The sequence below is a fragment of the Mesoplodon densirostris genome, chromosome 1, assembly GCF_025265405.1.
Source record: "Mesoplodon densirostris isolate mMesDen1 chromosome 1, mMesDen1 primary haplotype, whole genome shotgun sequence".
NCBI lineage: Eukaryota > Metazoa > Chordata > Mammalia > Artiodactyla > Ziphiidae > Mesoplodon > Mesoplodon densirostris.
In genome coordinates, this window is record NC_082661.1 from 232446070 (window position 1) to 232468754 (window position 22685).

General features: G+C 35.7%; 1 protein-coding gene across 1 annotated transcript in view; it reads right to left on the reverse strand.

Moving 5' to 3' along the window:
- The window catches only part of IQCM (IQ motif containing M), a 371829-nt gene that overhangs the window by 283324 nt on the left and 65820 nt on the right, over nucleotides 1-22685 (reverse strand). The window contains exon 5 of the mRNA XM_060098179.1: nucleotides 21773-21867. Within this exon, the coding sequence (XP_059954162.1) occupies nucleotides 21773-21867 (95 nt within the window). The remainder of the gene's footprint in view (nucleotides 1-21772; nucleotides 21868-22685) is intronic.

Consider the following 22685-nt stretch of genomic DNA (forward strand, 5'->3'; position numbering starts at 1 on the left):
GCAGAATAGGTGCTCAGCCTTGCTTTTCCTGGTGAAGCTGATCTTTTAAAAATCTACTGTTGTAAAAGTGTAACATACATAGAGGAAAGTACACTAAATATTATATGCACAGTTTTTAACAAAGAGTGGAGCACTTAGTACCAGAAACAATATATTTGCCCCACCCCAGAATGCTTCCTTCCCAATCAAAGTACTTTCCCTCTCCCAAGACCTAACTACTTCCCTGACTTTTCTTTTAAACATTTGTGTCTTTTTTTTAATAAATGTACCAATAGTTTTAAACTATAATGCTTAGTTTTACCTTTTTATTTGAACTTGATCTACCAAAATACTTCTGTTTTGCTTTTAGTGCTCAACATCATGTTTATAAAATTCATCCATGCTGCTGCATGTAGATACAGGTTGTCCGCTCTCTTGCAATATACTCTTCCCTTGGATTTACCATGACTTATTCATCATTGTGCTGTTGATGACATTTGAATTGTTTCCAGCCTGGGGTTATTACAGACCATGCTGCTATGAACATTCTTTTTTATTTTTTTTTTTAATATTTATTTATTTGGCTGTGCTGGGTCTTAGCTGTGGCATGTGGGATCTTTAGATGTGGCATACGGGCTCTTAGTTGCAGCATGCGGGATCTAGTTCCCTGACGAGGGATGGAACCCAGGCCCCCTGCATTGGGAGCATGGAGTCTTAACTGCTGGGCCACCAGGGAAGTCCCTGAACATTCTTGTATGAGCCTCCTAATTTACGTGTGTCAGAGGTTCTCTAATGCAAGTCTATGGATTAGCAGAATCCTCATCATCTGGGAACCTGAGAGAAATGCATATGCTCAGGTCCCAACCCAGACCTACTAAATCGGAATATTCATCTTACCACGATTCATTTGCACATTAAAGTCTGTGTGGAAACTATGCAGTACAGGGTGAGAGGCACTGCTCTAGAGTGAGCTAAGGAGTGGAATCACTGCCATTAAGCTTTACTTGACACCAGGTAAGGGTATGAGCATCCTCAGCCTTCAACATCCTCACCAACACTTTGTACTCTCAGTCTTTTAGATCTATAACCATCTGGTGGGTATGGTCTGGAATCGCCTAGATTTCCTTTGCATATACCTAATCACCAACGAGGCTGAGCATCTTTGTATAAGTTCATAAGGAATTTGGATTTTAAACTCCCTTTCCAGTCTTTTGTCCAGTTTTCAGAAGATGTTTCTCATTTTTGCCCTAGTTTGAAGGAATCTGTCATATACACTAGGTTTTAGAGAACTGTTGTTGATATATATATTGTAACTTTTTTCTCCCACTCTGTGACTTGTCTTATTACTCTTTTTGGTACAGTTGATGAACAGATGTTCTTAATTTTGATATAGGTAAGTGAATCAGTTCTTTCATTTACATTTGGTGATATTGTGTCTTGTTTAAGAAATCCTTTCCTACTCCAAGACCTTGGATATATTTCACTATATTTTTATTAAAATGTAATCCATGCGGAAAATTGAACATGAGAATTCAGTTTAGTAACTTTTCACAAACATCCTTGTTAACTATGACTAGATTAGAACCAGAACATTTCTAGCAATCAGAAGCCCCCCTAATATTCCCCTTCAGTCACTACTCCCCAAGAGTGAGGTGATATGAAATAGTTGTCTAGTTGTGTTTTTTTCTATAAGGATATTTCTTCTAGTACAATGTATTGAAAAATCCCTTTTCTTCCCATGCATATGTAGTGCCACCTCTTTGGTATATCATATATTTTTATATAGGGTATAGATCCCTTGGCAAACTCACAGCCCCAGCTTGGCCTGGTGATCACTGTCTGACAGCCCTAGAAATAGAGACACCACACTCCAGACCTCCTGTCCGCACTGGCTCTCCAACTCGCTCTGCTCATCTATCCTCGTCCAAAGTGGACACCAGGCCCGCCAGGCCTCTCACCCACAGCAGCATGCCCACTTCCCCTGCATGCCTGCATGCTTGTGTGTCTGTCCTTAACTGAGGCTCGCATGCAACTCAGAAGGCTGCTTGCTGCTCACCCAGTAACTGTAGACCAGCTATGGTCCAGCCACACAGGGAACTTATCTGCCTGCAACAGGCTGCAACTACACCTTCTCCAGTCTTGGGGAGGGAGGCCCCTTCCAAATTCTTCCATCTCTGCATACTCTCCTTCAGCCTTAAAATACCCTATAGAATTCACTGACATCTCTTTTACCATGTCTTAATAACTCTTTATATTAAATTTCCCCAGTTTAAATCACTATGTAGCACATGTCTCCTGATTGGACTTAGAATAAAATAACTCCTTTATATTTCTGAAATATAAATTTTTAACATCCTCTGAAATATAATATTAATTTATTCCTTGAATCCTTGATAGACTTTACCAGCAGAATCATTTGCCCTGGTAATTTGGGGAAAAATATTTCTCACAAAGATGTACTTTCTTTAATAATTACAAAAGTCTTCAGGTTTTCTATTGTTTTGTTAAGTTAGTTAGGGTAGTATATATTTTTCCAGAAACCTTCTTATTGTGTATAAGTTCTCAATATTCCTTTTCTTTTTCTGTTAAGTCTATTTCTATAGTGATATCACCTTTTATATTCTTAATATTGATAAAAGGATAAAAATATATATACTATGTAAACAGAAGTCAAAAGAAAGCTGAAAAACCTTTTACTTCAAATTTCTATAGTCTGTATTTTAAATGTGTCTCTAAAACAACATACAGTTGATTTTTTTCACCCTATACTCTGAAATTCTTTGACTTTTAACTGGAGTATTTTGTTAATTTTTGTTCAATGTAAGTGATAATAATTATAGATGAATATAAACAATAGTAATTTTTTACTTGTATCTACCTTCTAATTTTCCTTTTCTATTTTACCACGTTCCTTTCCTCCTTCTTCTTGCCCTCATTTGTGTTATGTACTATGCTTAATGCTATTTTTAACTACTAGTTTAAAAGTTACACAATTATGAAAGTGATACTCTAGATATTAAAAAATGAATACTTAACAAAAACTCTTCAGATATTGCCTCTGCCATATCCCTTAGATGGGATATCCTCTCCCTCTTGGACTCTGATCATTGGGATATTAGATCTCTTCATAGTATTTTCATAGTATCATTCTTGCCTTCTCTTCTGTATTTTTCAACTTGTCTTTCTATGTTGCATTCTGGATAATTTCTTCTAACCTTACTATCATTTCATCGGTTATCTCTTCTGCTGTAACCAATATGCTGCCAAGTATGCCAATATAGTTATTGTGCTTTTATTTTCTAGAAGTTTTGTTGTTTTAATTTCAAATTTATGTCACTTTTTATAATTTCCTATTCTTTACAGATATTTTCAACTTCTCTTATTTCTTTAAACACACTAAGTATAGTTGTTCTAATATTTGACTCTGATCATTCCAATATGTGAATCTGAATGAGCCTATTACTATTGTGTTTTTGTTGTTGTTGTTTTTGTTTTTGTTTTTGTGGTACGCGGGCCTCTCACTGTTGTGGCCTCTCCCCTTGCGGAGCACAGGCTCCGGACGCGCAGGCTCAGCGGCCATGGCTCACGGGCCCAGCCGCTCCACGGCATGTGGGATCTTCCCGGACCAGGGCACGAACCCGTGTCCCCTGCATCACCAGGCGGACTCTCAACCACTGCGCCACCAGGGAAGCCCCTATTGTGTGTTTTTTTAGCTGGTTTTTGTACCTTTTGCATTGTTTCTTTATGTGCTTAGATATTATGGACTGCTTGATCTTCATTGCCCTTAAAAATTAATTTAAGCTCCTTTCATTCAAGAGGGTTTACATTTCTTTCTGCTGGCAGCCTGGGGGCATTACCAGTTGGAAATCATCTTAACCTAAGTTATAACTTGAGGCTCCCTGACTAAGCTAGGCTATGCATACACAAGGTACAAATCCATGCAAGACCCTGTGAGTGGCCACAGCTCCTCAGGGAATGTTTCTTTTTTCACATTTTTAAAAAGTTTTTGCTTTGGTTGGAGAAGAAATGGGATATATCCTAGATTGCTCTTACTGGCTTAATGTAGGGAGGCTCTTATATAAAAGTCTCCAACATGGACAGGCCCTGAACCCTGACTCTTTCCTCCTTACATACATGCTTCCTCTTCCCAGGTGTGCAGCATCACAATACTTTCATGGCATAAACAAGTTTCCCACTCGAATATTCTGCTTCTCACTCTGGTTAATAAGTGGTCAATCAAAAATTGACCAGTGGAGTTCTCCACTGTCTTTTTAGTTCTTCAGTGATTTTTAAGATAATTTTAAAACATAATTTATTAAAAAATTTTTTTTATTTCAAAATGGATGATTTACCCAAATAACATTTCTCTCCATTAACTGAAATAAATACCTCATTAGAATTATCAAATTATTAAAGCCAGAATTTAATAGATTTTGTTACTCACAAACTAAAACAAGATACTATTCCAATATCCACAGTTCCTTGGCTAAATAACACTTTTTTTATAGTTTTATATAAGTATTTATCTGTCCATAGTAGATAACTAAGCAATGTTGGCCTATATTTCTATCTCCTGAAATAATAATCACTGGCAGGTCTCCAAACACCTTTTTTCCAACTTAACAAAGACACAAATTTAAACGCAGTATTAAAATAAGGAAATCAATATGTCTCGATGGTTCAATATAGCTGTTATAAAAAGCACAATGTGTTTTTAAGAATACTTTAGATTTGTTTCTCAAAAATATTACTTATCTGTTAAAAAATAAATTGTGAGTTACAACAATCAGCTAATCCATTCTCTACCAAAAGATACTACACCATATGTTATGGGTTAAATTGTGTCCTCCAAAAAGAAATGCTGAAGTCCTAAACACCAATATCTCAGAATGTCATCTTTTTGGAAATAGGGTCATTGCAGACATGATTAGTTAAATTCAGATGATGTCATACTAGAGTAGAGTGGGCCCTTAAATCCAGTATGACTCATGTCCTTATGAGAAGAGGAGAGACACACAGACCTAGTAGAACAGAGCTATGTGAAGTCAGAAGCAGAGATTGGAGTCATGTTGCCACAAGCCAAGGAATGCCTGGAACTATCAGAGGCTGGAATGGACAAGAAAGAGTGCCCCCTAGAGGCTTCAGAGGGAGCACGGCCCTGCCAACGCTTTGGGTTTGAACTACAGCCTCCAGAACTGTGAAAGAATAAATTTCTGTTGTTTTAAACCACTCAGTTCATGGTAATTTGTTATGGCAGCCCTAACAAATTAATACACCCTATTAAAATGTTATGTTTAATTTTACTCCTTATCAGTAACTTCTGAAGAAATTATAAGACTATCATTTAACATAAAATACAGATAGGTAATAATAAGAGCTTTGTGTTGAACATTAATGTATGAACTGCAGATTTTTCAGGGAGGCTTGCTTCTTGGCATTTGCTTTAGTTACTCAAAATATTATCATGCCTTTTCATTTGTAAATTTTGGGGTAAAAATATAGTCTTTGCCCCTTCTTCTCTTAGAAATAGTCCAAAAATAATAATAAAAATGAAAAAACCAGAAAAGCAAATTCCTGAGATGAAATGAGAAGACATCCACAACTCGGAAGCACATTATCTGAGAAAGAGCTTCCAAATATACATGAAAGTTAAATGAGAATGGAAGAAAGGGCAGTTAAAGATGCCCACGGTTGCAGATCCCAGACAATGCAGAGAATAGCTCACTACAACAAGCAGCCACAACCCGAGGAGCAAATCCCTTCGGAAGAACAGAACTGAGGTGCTTATTCTGACAGCAGAAGCACCATGGACCATGTTCTTACAAAGTCTCAAGAAGTCAGGAAAGGGGGCTGAATGAGGAATCACACAGGGATGAGGCATATTTTCAGGACTCAACCTCCTTGTTGTGGGGGTAAGGAGAGACAGCCAGCAATGTGAGCTATCCCTCAGAGTGGGCACGGAATGGCTGAGTGGGAAGTAGAGGCTAAAGGAACTCATGTACAAACAGGGACCTGTGTCATTAGTGATGTCTCCCATTAACCTGGAAAACTGCTCTGACCCCTGACATACACAAAGCTCCAAAACTCCTAAAAGTGTCTGGTACAGGAATAACTCACCACAAAGTGAGTAATGAAAAAAAAAAAGGGACTAGCATAAAAGATATACAAAAAATACTGCAGAAACAAATAAAATGGAAAAGATGCTAAAAAATATGATGGATAAATACCACAAGAAAAATGTTTCCAGGGGTAACAAAAGGGATGAAAAATATTGCCACAAACAATGCAAACATTTTGACCAAACATATTGCCTAAGGTTTTTGGAGGGGAAAAAAAGGTAATTGTTTCTATTAAATAACTACCCGCCCCCGCAAAGGAATGTAAAAGCTGAAGAAAGATATGGTCAGACAATAGAAATAACATGTGAGTTGATGGAAAGAAATAAAGTTATTTGCAGAAATGAAGACCTATGTCCTCAAGGGCATTATGCTAAGTGAAATAAGTCAGACAGAGAAGGAGAAATGCTGTATGATGTCTCTTATATGTGGAATCTATGAATACATATATGTATATGTATATATATGTTAAGCTCACAGATATGGAGAATAGATTTGTGGCTGCCAGAGGCAGGGGATGGAGGGTGGAAGAAATGGGTGAACTGTTTTTTTTGTTGTTGTTTAGGTAAATTGAATTTTTTTAAAAAAACAGAAATGAAGACTGACTATGGGACACTGAAAACAGGATTGATAAAAGAGAACAATGTGAAAAAAATAAAGAAAGACTTTAAAAGGATTACAAGAAAATGATACACATAGGGAACAGGCAAAGGAAGAAAAAAGAACAAAATAATAAGATAAAAATATATTAAGGACATAGTTTCAGGAGCAATTACCAAAACAAAATAAAATTAGGATCTTCAAATTGAAGGACATACTTTATATCAGGAAAAAAAACTGTCTCAGTTTGATGCTTATCGAAACATATCTCAGAAACATTATTAGAATGCAGAATTAAAGAATCTTTTGAATAGCCAGGCCAAAAGGACAATACACCTATAAGAAGCAAAGCCACAAGCTAAAAGGCAGTGGAGAAATGTCTACACATTACTCAAGAAAAATGAGTGTGACATAAGATTTTTATCCTACCCTAGATGACACAACTAATAAATAACAAACTGAAATTTTAAGAGGGAAAAGAGGTTGGTAAATGATGTGAGTAGCCAATTTCAACATCATTTATAGTCAAGGTGGAAAAGTATCATTTGGAATTAGTAAACTGTATGATCAAAAAGAGGTATATTTAAAGAATAAGGTATAGAGTAAGAGAAAAACACATATCTAACAAAATCTGGTGGTGGGTTAAAGAGAAGGGAGGGAAGAATAAATAGATACATACAAATTCCGTTACTGTTCACAGGAGGGAGTCATAGTTATGTATAAAGAAAATATGTCTTCTACTCATGAAATATTAACTGCTAAGGGAACTGACCTCCTGTCACAAACAACTAGAAAATTAGACAAAAGATTTATTATAAATATATGGGAATTAGGAGAGTGTAGTAGTACTCTTCCAAGGCTAGACAAACAGATTGATGGAACAGAAAAAGAGCACAGAAACATACCTATGCATATGTGGACATTTATATGGCAGAGGGGGCCCTGAAGACCACAAGGTAATGAAGGGATTTTTCAGTAAACATTTCTAGGACAATTGAGGGTCTCTATGAGAGGGGAGTGGGGGAGAACGGGGAGGGAATAAAACTCGATCCTCCTCTCACACCTTGTGCAAAAATCACTTCCAATGTGCTTAAAAACCTAAATATATACATAAAAGCAATAAATAATTTAGAAGATAATAATGGACATTAATTCAATGATCCTCAGGTAGCAAAGAACTTCATGTTTTAAAGACTAGATACAAAAAGAAACAGTCATAATGGAAACATTGATAATTTTCAACTTCTACTTATCAAGAGACACCATAAAAGAGTATATAAAGACAAACCATGTAAATCAGAAACTAACACACCATTGTAAAGCAATTATACTCCAATAAAGATGTTAAAAAAAAAAAAGACAAACCATGGAGCTGGAGAAATTTTTTCAACACATGCAGTTGACAAAGATGCAGTTTATAAAATTTTACAGAGAGTTTTTACAACTTAATAAGAAAGACACTCAAAAGAAAACTGGAAAAGAAGCAACTAAACAAGATTTTTTAAAAGAGGAAATCCACATGGCCAAGAAGCATATGTTAAGAATGCTCAATCACATAAAAAAATCAGAGAAATGCAAATTAAAATAAACGATTTTTAAAACACTGAATCCCGATTGGCACAAATTTATGTGTTTAACAATTCTAAGACCTGAAGAGGTTGTGAAACAATGGGAATATTCATTCTCTGCAAGTATAAATGTGAATTAGTACTAATCATGTAATACAGTTTGACATTATTGAGAAGTTGAAGGTATACATAATCCATGAACCAGAAAATTCTCTCCTTGGTATAAACCCTAGAGAAAGTCCTACACATGCGCACCAGGAGATATACACAGTATGATTCATAACAGTCCTCAAGTGAAAACAGCTCAATGTCCATCAAGAATAGACTAAAAACTTCATGATATATTTCTAAAATGGTATACTGTACAGCAGTGGAAATAACAAACTACAGTAATATTTAGCAGCATGGACAAATTTTATAAGCAATGTTGACCAAAACAGGTAAGGCACAGAAAATACATACAGTATGATTTATTTTACATAAATTTTAAAAATATGTACAAATAATTCACCATCACTCTGGATGGTAGAACTAGAGAGAAAAGCACAGACACTATTAACACAAAACTAAAGCTAGTGGTTAACTCTGAGGGGTGAATAAGAGTGTTCTTAGTGGGAAGAGAAATGGTGGGGGAGGGGTGACTACTGGGCACTGACAGTGTTCTATTTTATGAGCTGCATAGTGCTTACACAGGATTAACTGTGGAACTGCATAATTCTTCATCACATCATACCAGGTTTTGATTTATTCAGCTGTCTCTCTGAGTCTGTCATGGTGTGGTTTTATTTACTATTTAATGTTCTCCCTTGAGCATGAGGACACTGGCACAGACCCACATAGGTGTGCAGGCTGCATACACCCATGGGACCTTTCTTGCTCCTGCATCCAGACCCGCATCAGGGGCAGAGGGTGGCTGCAGTCACTGGGCTGGAACCTGGAAGTGGGTGGTCAAGACCCCATCCCAGTGGGCAGGGAAGGGGCCGGGAGGTGGAACCAACTGGGAACCAAGGCTCCAAGCTTCCAGTGCATGTTCCATTATCCTATTAGACTCACTCACAAAGCACAATTTTAAAGGTAAAATTATTAAGAATTTCACAATGGCAACCGCAGAGCATTAAGCCCCAAGCACTTACCCCTTCTGAGGGTGGAGTCCTATGTGTCTGAAGGGTCACATACCCATGAAGCCAGCCCCACAACATACGTATGTTTTCTGTTCATTTCTGCCTATAGGTTATATTGCACATGCATGTGTGTGAGCCCTTCAATTTCCTTCTGCAAGTCCCGGAGCCCTGGGTCAGGCCTGAGCAGAAGGGAAGTGAGAAGATCTGAAGTGATTGTGTCATTAACGCTTTAAATTGGCTATCAGGCTGAAACTGATTTACCAGAATTGTTCCTATATCTAAATGTAGGCCTCCATGTTTAAAGGCTGTTTTATAAATTAAGTATTTATAATTAAGATCACAGGCGATTAATCCCACAGCATGCTAAGCAACTGAACATGATTGTCCTTGGCTCCACTTTCGATGCCAAGAACCTCCTACTCTCTGATTCTAGTTTCTTCCTTTCCACTCACATGTAACTGAAAAAAAGTACTATGTTTGGTGGGGTAATGAATAAGATCTAATAAAAGTGGATACAAATAGATTAAGTCATCTAATATGTGACTTAATTCAGATTTCGGAAAAGAAATGGGATGAAAGGGAACCAACCAGGCGCTCAGCTTATGATACTTCAACACTTTCACAATAATTCTGAAAGGCAGATACAAATATCTCACTCCTACAAAAAAGGACACAGAGGTTAGGAAGAGTAAATACCCAAACCAAGGGCATCCGGCTAGTAAGTGGGTATACACATGGTTCTATCTGACTACAAATTTATCCTATTACCTTTTGTTGCTTCCTTTTTCTCTTTTTTAAAACATTTACTGTCTATTTACTATGTGCCAAGCATTATCACAGAAATGAGTGATCGAGATCTGGTGCAGCCCCGAATCGGAGGCTGTGCTGTCAGTATGGTAACAATGTGCCCATGAGCACTTGAAATGTGGCTAGTATGAATTGAGATGTACAGTGTGTTAAATTATACACAAGATTTCAAAGACTTAGTAAGAAAAAAAGGATGTTAAATATGTTAATAATTTTTCATACTGATTACATATTGAAATGATAAATTTTGTATATATGCTTTAGGTTAAATAAAAAGTGTGTTTAAAATTTCTTTCAGCTGCTTCTCTTTACTTGTTTAATGTGGCTACTAGAAAATTGTAAATTATAAGTGCTTCTCAAATTTTATTTCTACTGTACATCACTGGCCAAAGATATTCTCTCAATCTTACTTCAGGATATATAAATGAATTGCCTATCTGTAATTTTAAAATTATAGGTCATATCTCAAGATTATTTTGAATAAGAAATTTCACATTTGAATCAACTATCTTTTGAGATTGTTTGAATAAGAAATATATGTAATTCACTGTGGAATACCTCTTCCTCCCACCATCAATATTTATTGACTGTATATCCCATCTCTCTTGAGATGTTAAAAATTGGCCTAAAGTTAGCTAAAGCATATTCGTTCTTCTTTTCCTGACAGAGTGTATGGTGAACGGAGAAATACCTGGATTCAAGACACAAGCATGCTTGTAATGGATTGAAAACAGTTTTTGCACCCCACAAGTATCTCTTAGAGATTTCCTGAACACTTTTAATAACATAGCATGCATTCTCCCAGCATGAAAAGTTTTGGTTGTTTAGAATTTGGTACATTAAAAATATTTTTCACATTTTCCTAAAAAAGATGAGGTAAGTTGTGTTTTCAGACAATAAAACACTCGTGCTTTTATGAAATGTCTGTTAACATGAGCAGTGGGGAATCATACAAGACAGCTATCTTTCCTATTATATTGTTACATACTGAAAAAGCAATACAAACCAATTTATAATTCAATATAAAGGCAGATGCAGTAACATCATTGATGAACTTTTAAGACTGACTGAAAATGCAATTTAAAAAAATATGTAGAGTAGTAAGAAACACAAAATTTAGACTGTATAAGATCAGATGGATGAAAACTGATTCAAAAATCATACAAATTTACACAAGCTTTCAGTTCATAACAGTAAATGTACCCCCAAATAGTCATTTTATAAGCTCATTGTATATTGAATCATTCTGTTCTGCCTTGAAATACAGCTTTAAAATATCCTAATTTTAGAGTTATAGAGCAAAATATTCATTGCTACATATAAGACAATATGAACATTTATAAAGCAAAACAATAAAATGGAACAAGAACTGAGAATCAGAAGCCTGATACTGGTGAGACTTGAGCTAGTTGCAAGCTTCTTGATATTTAGTTTCTTCACCTGAAAGATGAGAAAAGCCAGACTGACCATGCCTGAAAATCCCATCAGAACCAAGGAGATAATATATAAAAAGAAACTTATTACTAGTATATTATTATATTAAAAAGAAATGTGTTCTATTGTTTTATTATAAACACCTATCCTTCAGTTAATATTTTGAGTAGCCATTGTGGCAAACATAATAAAAATATTTTAAATATCTTAAATTTCACTTTTTCAAATCACTTTTATAATCACCTTGGTATAAAACAATAACTGAAATTGCACTAATACATGAAAATATTTATGAGGAGGTCCTTAATGATTACGGTAGCATTTGGGGAGATAGGTAAGGACAGAATTAAAAGGGCAACTGTCAACGGTCTAAACGTACACAAGGCAACTCACAGACATAGAAAAGCTTGTGGTTACCAAAGGGGATAGCGGGGTCGGGGGGTGTAAATTAGGAGTTTGGGATTAACATATACACAGGACTATATATGAAATAGGTAAACAACAAGGACCTACTGTGTAGCACAGGGAACTACATTATCTTATAATAACCTATAATGAAAAAGAATCTGAAAAAGAATATATATGTGTGTGTGCATATATATATATTTGTATAACTGAATCACTTGAAACTAACGCAACATCGTGAATTAACTATACTTCAATAAAATAAATAAATAAATGTACACAAGACAAGCATCAACTACCTCCCACTCCACCTGTTATGATGTAGTGGAAACTTGCATAAAACAATCTATTTAGAGATTTTACTATCTTAGATTTTGTTACTTTAAAAAATCTATTTTCCACTTCTGAAACGAGTTGAGACTCCCTCCCTCCCTCCCTCCCTTTCTTCCTTCAGCTGCCTTCACACAGTGTCAGAAGGCAGGAACAAAGAACATGTCTTTTCCTCCTCTGATACTGAGTGCCATGAACTGAACTGTGTCCCCACAAAACGTATGTGTTGAAGCCCTGCCCACCGATGAGAGGGTATTCGGACATGGCATCTTTGGGAGATAATTAGGTTTAGATGAGATCATAAGTATGGGGCCCTCATGATGGGATTAGTGGATAGGAGAAGACCAGAGACTTCTCTCTCTTTGAATGTATGGTTTGAGGAAAGGCCAGGTGAGAAAACAGCTACAAGGCTGCAAGTCAGGAAGAGAGCTCCTATTAGAACCCAATCATGCTGGCACTCTGATCTCAGACCTCCAGACTCTGGAACTGTGAGAAAATACATCTGTTGTTTAAGCCACCGAGTGCATAGTATTTTGTTGTGGCAGCCCAAGCTAACTAGTGCACTGAGTAAGCCCTGGAGGGGCAGACAGGTGAAGAAGCTGGGGAGTTTGCTACCCGGGTACGTGGAGGAGAATTCTCTTACAATCACTGGGAAAAAATGAAATGGACATTTATATCCAATTAATGAAAGGAAATTATTAGACTTAATTAGAAAAAAATCAAAATTTGTATAGCCACAAGGTTTTAAAAAGATGCAAAGGGAACAAAATTGGAAGGAAATAAACCAACTTGTTAATCATGGAGAGGGTGGTGGCACTAATGGACAAGTTTTTTCTTTTCTCCAAATGTTTTTTAGTATGATTATATGTATTTTTATAACAAAAAGAAATGAAAACTAAAAATTTGCTATTGATCTTAATATGTCTAATTGCAAGGGTTTCATTTTAAGCGATCTTCACAGGGGAACGAGGACTATTTATAAAACATTTTTTGAGATCTCATGTGTCTTCCACTTTCTATGGGCTATTTTTAAAGAAGGACTGATGTTCTCAAAAAACTCATCCATTTCACTGAGAGAAGACTGCATCACACTTATTAGATAACAATACCATATATAACAGAATTTAGAAAGTGTTCATTGTTATGAGTAAATGCTGAAGTAAAACCAATAACAAATATTAGGGTCTCAGGGTGCTCAGTCAGAGCTAACCACAGCATGAAGATCAGGAAAATACAGCAGTTAATAGAAATTCATGAAATAGACAGCAGTGTACTATAGGGAAATTTGACAAAGCTAAAAATTTGGTTTAAATAAAAAAGAAAACAATAAAGTTGACTGACTTTAGCAAAACTGACCAAAGAGAAACAGGAGGAAGGAAGGGGGGAGGGGGGGAGAGAGAGAGAGCGCCTAAATAATTAATATCAAAAATTAAAAGGGAGACATCAGTACAAACGTTACTGTGGACAACTTTATGGCAATACTTTTGACAATTTAGAATATCATTATAAACATAACTTACTAACACTGAAAGAAGATGAAAACAAGCAAAATTACAGGTCATTTCTCTCTTCAATAAAATGAAAAAACCCTCAAAAGAATATTGGCAAATTGAATTCATATTAGGTTTATTCCAGGGTTGAATATTAGTTTAACATCTGAAAACCAATGAGTATAATTCACTACATTAAAAGAACAAATGAAGGGTTTCCCTGGTGGTACAGTGGTTAAGAATCCTCCTGCCAGTGCAGGGGACATGGGTTCGAGCCCTGGTCCGGTAAGATCCCACATGCTGCGGAGCAACTAAGCCCATGCACCACTACTGAGCCTGCACTCTAGAGCCCGTGAGCCACAACTACTGAGCCCGCGTACCACAACTGCTGAAGCCCGCGGGCCTAGAGCCTGTGCTCTGCAACAAGAGAAGCTACCACAATGAGAAGCCGACACACCGCAACAAAGAGTAGCCCCCACTCACCGCAACTAGAGAAAGCCTGCGCGCAGCAACGAAGACCCAACGTAGCCAAAAATAAATAAATAAATAAAATAAAGTTATTTTAAAAAAGAACAAATGAAAGAAATCATACAATCATCTTAAGAGATAAAAAGAAAATCATTTGATAAAGTACAACATCGATTCATGATAAACTCTTAGCAACCTAGGAACTTTTTAGTATAATAAGGAGAGTCTTTAACAAACACAATACATTATACTTAATGCTAACATATATAATAATTCCTTCTGAGATAGGAAATGAGACAAGAAAGCTTCTCACCACTTCTATTTTACATAGTGTAGGAGGTGTTCACTACCACAATAAGGTAAGAAAAAATAAATAAAAGCTCTAGAATAGGAAGGAAAGAACAAAAACTGTCAACATTCATGGACAACATGATTGTGTATATAGAAAGTCTAAAATGATCAACAAATAAACCAGATAAACTACTAGAAGTAGTAAGTTAATTTATAAAAGCCATAAAGATATAAGGTCCATGCAAAAAAGATCAACTGTATTTCTATATTCCAGAAAAGGGGGTGGGGATAAAATAAAATTTTAGACACCATTTAAAATAGCATCAAAAACATCAGATGCATAGAAATAAATCTTTTTTAAAAATGCAGAATATTATAAAATATTATTGAGACAGTTCTAAGAAGGCCTAAATAAAAGGAAGGATATTTCATGTCCATCTGTATTTCATTCTAAAAATTTTTGTTTTTCTCAATTCTTAACCTACTTGGAGGCAGGTATATCTAAATTAACATTATCTTTAATAATTAATAATAATTATGCCATGGCTTGTGGGATTAAAGTTTAAAAAAAGAGAAAATTGAAATAATGGAAAATGATAGTAAGAAATTCAAAATGGAGGAAGAGCAAATCTAAAGTGCTTCATAGCCCTTTTATTATCCTGGACAGGATAAGATTTTTGCTAAATTTTACTGTATTTAAATCAATATTATTTGTTTATCAAAGACACCTTAAATAAAGTGAAAAGACTAGCCACAATATAATTAACAAAGGATTAGTACCAAGAATGTAACAGAATTCCTCCAAATCTGGGGTGGAAGCAAAGGGATAGAATTTGCAAGTGGCACAGTAGATGACAGTTTCTGTCAATATTATAGTTTTTGGGCTGAGGGATGATTTTATTTGTGTTCATGATAATACTAAATAATACAAAAAATAAATTAAAGAGGGCAATTCATGGACAAGTGATGATAATGCATCATGAAACCATAATTTCTATTAATCTAATTCTAGATACCTGAGGCCAGACAACAAATACATGCATGTACAATAAATGCTGATAGATATGTAGATAGATAGATAGATAGACAGACAGGAAGACAGAGAAAAGTGATGCCAGTTTTTTTTTTTAACTAGGAAAGTTCTAGGCCACCAGGAATAAGTATAAGCCCTAAAAAACAAATTACTCTAAGGAACATTAAACCCCTATGGAATCAGACTTTCCTATATTTTCTGCTTTTATTATTTTTGTCCTTTCCTGGAAGTTCAGCCAGGTTACTAAAGTTATTTTTTTAATATTTAACTAGCAATTTTAGGTGTCCTGTACCCAGAAGTCTTTCCTTACATGTTTGTTCACGATACGCTCAGAAACATGAGTGCACACACACACACACACACAGCTGTATTTTTTCTAGCTGTAATTTTTTTATTAAAAATGACAACATATTTGAGTTCCATTGGTGAAAATATTTATTCTGATAAATTAGATAACTTTCCTCATTGAATAGAAAAAATAAACATGAAAATTGTTACCACTCTTTTAGAAAATAAAATAGTATCTTCATTCATCCAGCAAAATATAGTGAGCACTTCCTATGTTCCAGGAATGATTCTGGGTCCAAGGGATTTATTAATGAATTAATTAGTCAAAACTATCTGCATTCATGGAGATTACATTCTAGCAGGAGTAGCCAAAACCAGATAAGTAATAGGCAATATGTCCTGAGGACTTAAATGTTAAAGATCAAAATAAAGCAGGACTGGTAAATGGGGCTGGGTGGGGGATATAGCTGCTACTATAATAGGCTGGTCAGGGATGGCTTCACTGATCTGAAGGCATCTGGACAAAGCCCAGAACTGGTAGTGGAGTGATGCTGTGACGTCTAAGGTAAAGAGCTTTCCAGGCAAAAAACAACATGTACAAAGTTCCTGAGTCAGACATGTTAAGTTCGAAATGCCTAATAAAAACCCAGGCAGAAATGCTGATTAAGCATTTGAATGTGAGCTGGAATTGAGGAGAATGACCAGGCTGGAGATATAAATTTGGAGTCATCTGCATATAAATGGTAGTTAAAGCTATGGATTAGATAAAATTACCAAGAGGATGAGTATAGCTCGAGAAAAAGTTCAAAAATTAATCTTCAGGCCTATGAACATCGGGGGCCCCAAGACACCCAGTGGGAGTTAAAAAAAACGTTGGAGTTTAGAAGGTAGTCTGGTTGACTGGTGGTGCTCTTCAAAACGAGATTTTGGAACTATTTCAAAGGTCTCTAGGCCATAACTCTCAGAGAATATATATATATATATTCTCTGAGAGTTATATACATATATATGTATATATATATATACATATATGAGAATATATACGTATATATATATGTATATGTGTGTATATATGTGTGTGTGTATATATATATATCTATATATATATATAGTATGACAGGCACCATACTCATTGGAGGAGAAGAGCTCAAGGAATCAAGAAGCCAATGAGTTAGAGAGCTTATTTATTTGGATACCAAAATCACAAAGAGTTATTACAAGACTAGAGCTAGTAAAAGTTACAAGGATCCAGGGGCTAAAATCTTTACGATATGAGAGAATGGATACAAATCAAAAGATTACAGTAGGAAGGAGAGGTAATGAAGGGTATCATTTGATGACATGATATTCAAAGCTGGGAGATTTAGTGAAGAGGGAGGGAGAATGGTCTAGAAACAGCATGAGGAATAAGGAGATCACCTCACCATCTCCAGTCCCAGAGACATGAAGCATGAGAGGGAGAGAAGACCATCACCTCTTAAGGGAGCAGCCGAGAAATAAATGTCCTGAGGGTTGGGGACAGAGCACAGATTTCAACTAGACCAAGAAGGTGAAGGGAACACTTAGAAGAGGTTAAGGATTCAGGACTTTTGCTGGCTACTGGCTAGCAGTTCAAGGATAAGAGTAAACAGGTTTCAGAGGTGGGAAGGGTGAGGGATAAAGTCAGAAAAGAAAGACATACAGAATTATATAGATAGTGGGGTTTTAAAGATACGAGGTGACCTGGAAGTCCTTGGTGTCTTGTGGAGACTAATGTAGACAGAGTTAAAGGACATATTTAATAAGATTCATCCTGAGGGTCTCAAGGCTGTGAACCTAGCAAGTAGGGAGAGGGAAGAAATCTTGCCAAGAGCAGACTATGGGGGGATTGGTCCTCTTCTCTCCTACCAATGATTATGTAGAGAGGTTTTAATATCTGAGAAGCAGCCATACAGGAAAAGGACATTTTCTAACCTTTCATCCTTTTCACTGAGGGCAGTTTCATTCTTTCCTTGAGGATGACAGAGAACTGAAAGGATCTGCACCAGGCCACACGGAGAACTGGTTCTTAAAGAGAGCAACGTGGGCTTCTTTGACACATGGCCACCTTCCTAGAACTCTCTTTGAAAAAGTCTGTTAAAGAGTTTCTACCATGGGCCTATTCCCTTAGAATCATAAAGATGGGGAGAAAAATCATCAGTGAAAGGGGTGCTTGAGGAATATCATTTTAAGAATGACCTTCCAAATTCACTGAAATAGGAGGGCAAACAGGCAGAGTCAAGGTCTAGAACAGGATGCGAACAATGACAATGGCAAAAATAGCTGAATCCAGGAAAGGCTGCCATGATTGTGTTTACATAATAACCATAAACCTCACTTCTTGAGTTCAGTGCTTTGATAGTGTAAGGCAAAGTTGTAATGAGGTGTGTCCTGTGCTTCTAGTAATACGTCCTTTAGGACAGGGTCAAAGCCTTTTCAAGTCTATCATGCTTTACTATGTATATCAAGGGAACTGTAGCTAAGAATTACAGCTCAATTTATTAAGCACTAGGATGTATGATATATACTTCACAAGCATTATCAAAAAACTTTAGGTAGGTATTGTTATTATTCCCAATTTAACCAATGAGGAAACTGAGTCACAGAGTGATTAACTTGAATGAGGTTTTCCAGCTAGAAACTGGCAGGGTCAGAATTCTAACCTCATTAGAGTAACTACAATAACTCCAGTGCCTTCACTCTTAATCACTGTGCTATACTGCTTTAAAAAGGCAAGGCTTCAAGCAGTATAAGGTATATACATTTACATATATAATATTATAAATATATTATATTATTATTATATACTATATGTCAAATGGAGAGAAATCATGATTTTGTCTTAATTCCTATGTTCTAATTTCCTTTCCTTTTTCCTTTAGTAAGAATAATTTATTTACCCTAAAAAAAAATTGGGCAACTTTAAGAGCCCAGTAAATTACCATACACCCCAGAGAACACCACAAGATCTATATTCTCTCACAATTTAAGCAACATTCTGTTATTAAACAGACCTCAGTGGCTGTTTCAGACATTCAGTGAAGCTGTAACTTACTAAACTAAACAGAGTTACAATTATATGTGGATAAAAGGCTTTGTTGTACAAATTTTTAGACTCTAGTCTTAAAATGAACTAAAAAATTAGCAAGCATAAAAAATATATTCATTATTTCTTCACCCAAGACACAAAGCCAGGACCACACCTAGGTTATTCAAAAAGAAAATCAACATTTTTTACATTTTACTAGTAGCTTACATAAAATAAGTTTCTGGCCACAGGCCCTCAGATATTTCTGCCCTTATTTTTTTAAATGTTGCAATTATAAAAGAGCAGTTTAGCTTAAACAAAACAAAATAAAACAAAAACCTCACATACAACAAAGCAGTGATGAAATTCCCATCCTTACTTGATTAAAAATACCTTTCATTTTAAGGAAAAAAGGATAGCTACCCTGTAGCATTTGGAAATAATGATTTTTACTGCCATTTTTTATACCTTTAGCCTGTTTAACTTTAAATTTCCCAGGAGGTTTATGAGTATTGAGAGACTTACATCATAAAACTAATAATCTGCCCAACAATTTGGTTTTAAATCATGTAAAGTACACTGCATAACATTTTACTTATTTTTATGGTATCTGAGCAGTCTACATATAATCAGCATAAACAAGAACTATAAAAAGGTAGTGTCCAGTGTTATTCTTTTGCATGTTTATATTCACTGCTGTTATTATTGTATTTTATTTTCCCAAATTCTTTTTTCTTTTATCAGTTATCAAGTTTTAGCTTACTGTATAGAAACAGACACATAGATACATACAGAAGTATATTCCATTTGAGTGGCTTCTCCTTTTAATTTATCTTCATTCATTCATACATTCATTTAACAAATGTTTATTAATGCCCAATATGTGCCAGTCACTGTGATAAGTATATGAATTCTTTAGCTTTCATGAAGCTATAGTTCTATTAGTAAATATTTCAGATATTTCAGCAGAACATTTTTGCACAGCTAGAACCTTTAGCAAATCTCAAAACATATCATGTAGGTGCCAGCCTTACACTCACAATTTCACAATAATCTATAGCTAGTAACTGGGATTCTCTCAACAAATATTTTAGAAGAAAGGTCTTCTATCTTATCTTTAGCACTAAAAAAACAGTGGTCAAGCTCCTGCATAGTAAGCTCCACATATACAGAGAAAGAAGACTCACATATATACTTTCAAACTAAAGCCATGAGAATTACCAAACACTTCAATGGGCTAATAGGCTCCTCCACAAGGGAAAGACACATGTGATTTACCTGAGGTGGATGGTATTTGAAAACAGAGGATTTCATCAACCCTTAGGATGATCCTGAATAAACTCTAAATGTCACACAATTAGTAGAACTTTCACTACGTCGTAGTTAAGGGCTGTAAACCTCAGCTTTCAGGGTCATCGGGGTTTTTTAAAATATTTTATTTGTTTATTTTATTTACTTATTTATTTATTTATTTATTTGGCTACGTCAGGTCTTAGTTATGGCACACAGGAATTTCGTTGAGGCATGTGGGCTCCTCATTGCAGCGGGCGGGCTTCTCTCTAGTTGCAGTGTGTGGGTTTTCTCTCTCTAGTGGTGGCACACAGGCTCCAGAGCATGTGGGCTCTGTAATTTGCAGCACGCAGGCTCTCTAGTTGAGGCACAAGAGCTCAGTAGTTGTGGCACATGGGCTTAGTCGCTCTGCAGCATGTGGGATCTTAGTTCCCCAACCAGGGACCAAACCCATGTCCCCTGCATTGGAAGGCAGATTCTTTACCACTGGACCACCAGGGAAGTTCCTAGGGTTATCAGATTTTAAGACTGTTATCTATTAAAACTATTTCACCCACTGGACCCTGTACCATATGAGAAATTTTTGACAGCACTTACCTCTTTACATACATACTTAATGCTAGACTCACCTGAGACCCACACATTATTCTACTACCCTGGGGCTTCAAATTATCTGATCAAGCCTTAAAAGAATTTAAGCTATGGACAAATATAAGAAGCCAAAATTTTAAATAGACCTATTGTATGTGTTTAAGATTCTGACATTATAGTCACAAACAGTAATAGTTTGGATGAATATTGGTTCGATTAATAAAAATGTGTTTGATGAGCCTCCAGTTGATGTTTAAATTCCTTCTATAATAATTCAAACAAATAAAGGCTGGTAAAATTGTAGATGGATAATGGAAATTTTAAACAAGAGTGCCTTGAGAACCCAAGGAGGAGTTTATTCTGCAAATTTTTTAAAATGTATTACAAAATCAATCAAAGTCCCACTCTACAAGAGTTTTCTCTTAATGACAGCCTGAAGCCCAAGAACATAAGTAACAAGTTAAAAAGAGGGAAAACTACAAAATAGTTTATTTGAATCAACAGCCCCCAAGGTCATCACATAGCTCACCAAGTTCCAGAGAGTTGCTCAGTCACACTTAAGGGACATTAGAGGGTCATCTATATTTTCTTTTGAAGAAATACATATTTTTTTGAAACAACAAAAACTCAACTATACAGAGACGCTTAAAATTATAAGAATTTATCCTTATAATTTCCTAAAACCTTCAATATTTACACACATTAAAAAAAAATCCAATCTTTAAAGTTCAAATAAAGGAGCTGAAAATTAGTTATTAGTGGTTGTTTCTGAAATCTCTATCTTGTGACACATTATTTGAAATGAAATATAAAGAAAATGACTGTTCAATACTAGCTGTTTGCCTTTGCATTTTAAATGAATACAAAATAATGAAAGTCACTGTGTTGCTTCCACACTTAAGCAGTGTGACTCACCGTTTTCTTTCAAAAGCCCCATGGAAGAGGAGGTCATGGGTCGTAAGTGCAAGCCAAGGTTGATGATGGGGAAGGCACAAAATGAGTCCACCATTCTGTTTCCAAAAGATGAAGGTAGAGCTTTGAGTGATTTACTAGTAATCAAACTTTCTAGACTAATGTTACAGGATTAGATGCTAATCATGGAGAGAAAACCTCATCTCCTATCGACAGAGAGTATGACTACTGTATCCTCAGGACCCTCACTGCAGAGTAAGGGGCACATGGTAGGCCCTCTATAAATATTTATTATTGAATGAAGACAAAATAATACCAAATTTTGCTGGATCTATGCAGGGATAACATAGGAACATTTGCTTTCTGAAAGAAAAATTCTAATAAAAATCAGAAAAATGAACATGCATCATATCTGTTTCTTCTGTTTTGCAAGAGATTTTAAGTAATATGTTTTCCTATCATGACTTGGAGAGCTTCAACCAAGTCAGCTGAATCAAAAAACGGGGACCATGTAGCAACTTTAGAAAATGTAAATAAGCAAAAGTAAGAAAATAAAAATTACCCCCAATTCACTACCCTAGTACATGAATAATAATTGCAAAGTCTTAAATGCTTCCTATGAGCTGAGCACTATTCTAAGCCCTTTATGTGTCTTACCGCATTTAATACTCACAACAAGCCTCTGAATATTTACTATTATTATACTCATTTTATAAAGGAAGAGACTAAGAGATTTAGGGGTTAAGCAGCATATAGTTCAGATTACTCCAGCTACAAATGGGTGGAGCCAGGATTTGAATCCAGGCAGTGGGATTTAAGGAACTAAGTAAGCGCCTTATTACTACTTTATACTCACTCCATTTGTCACGATTAACATGTGTAATATACCCCACATCTTCTCTATGTTTAGGTGTAC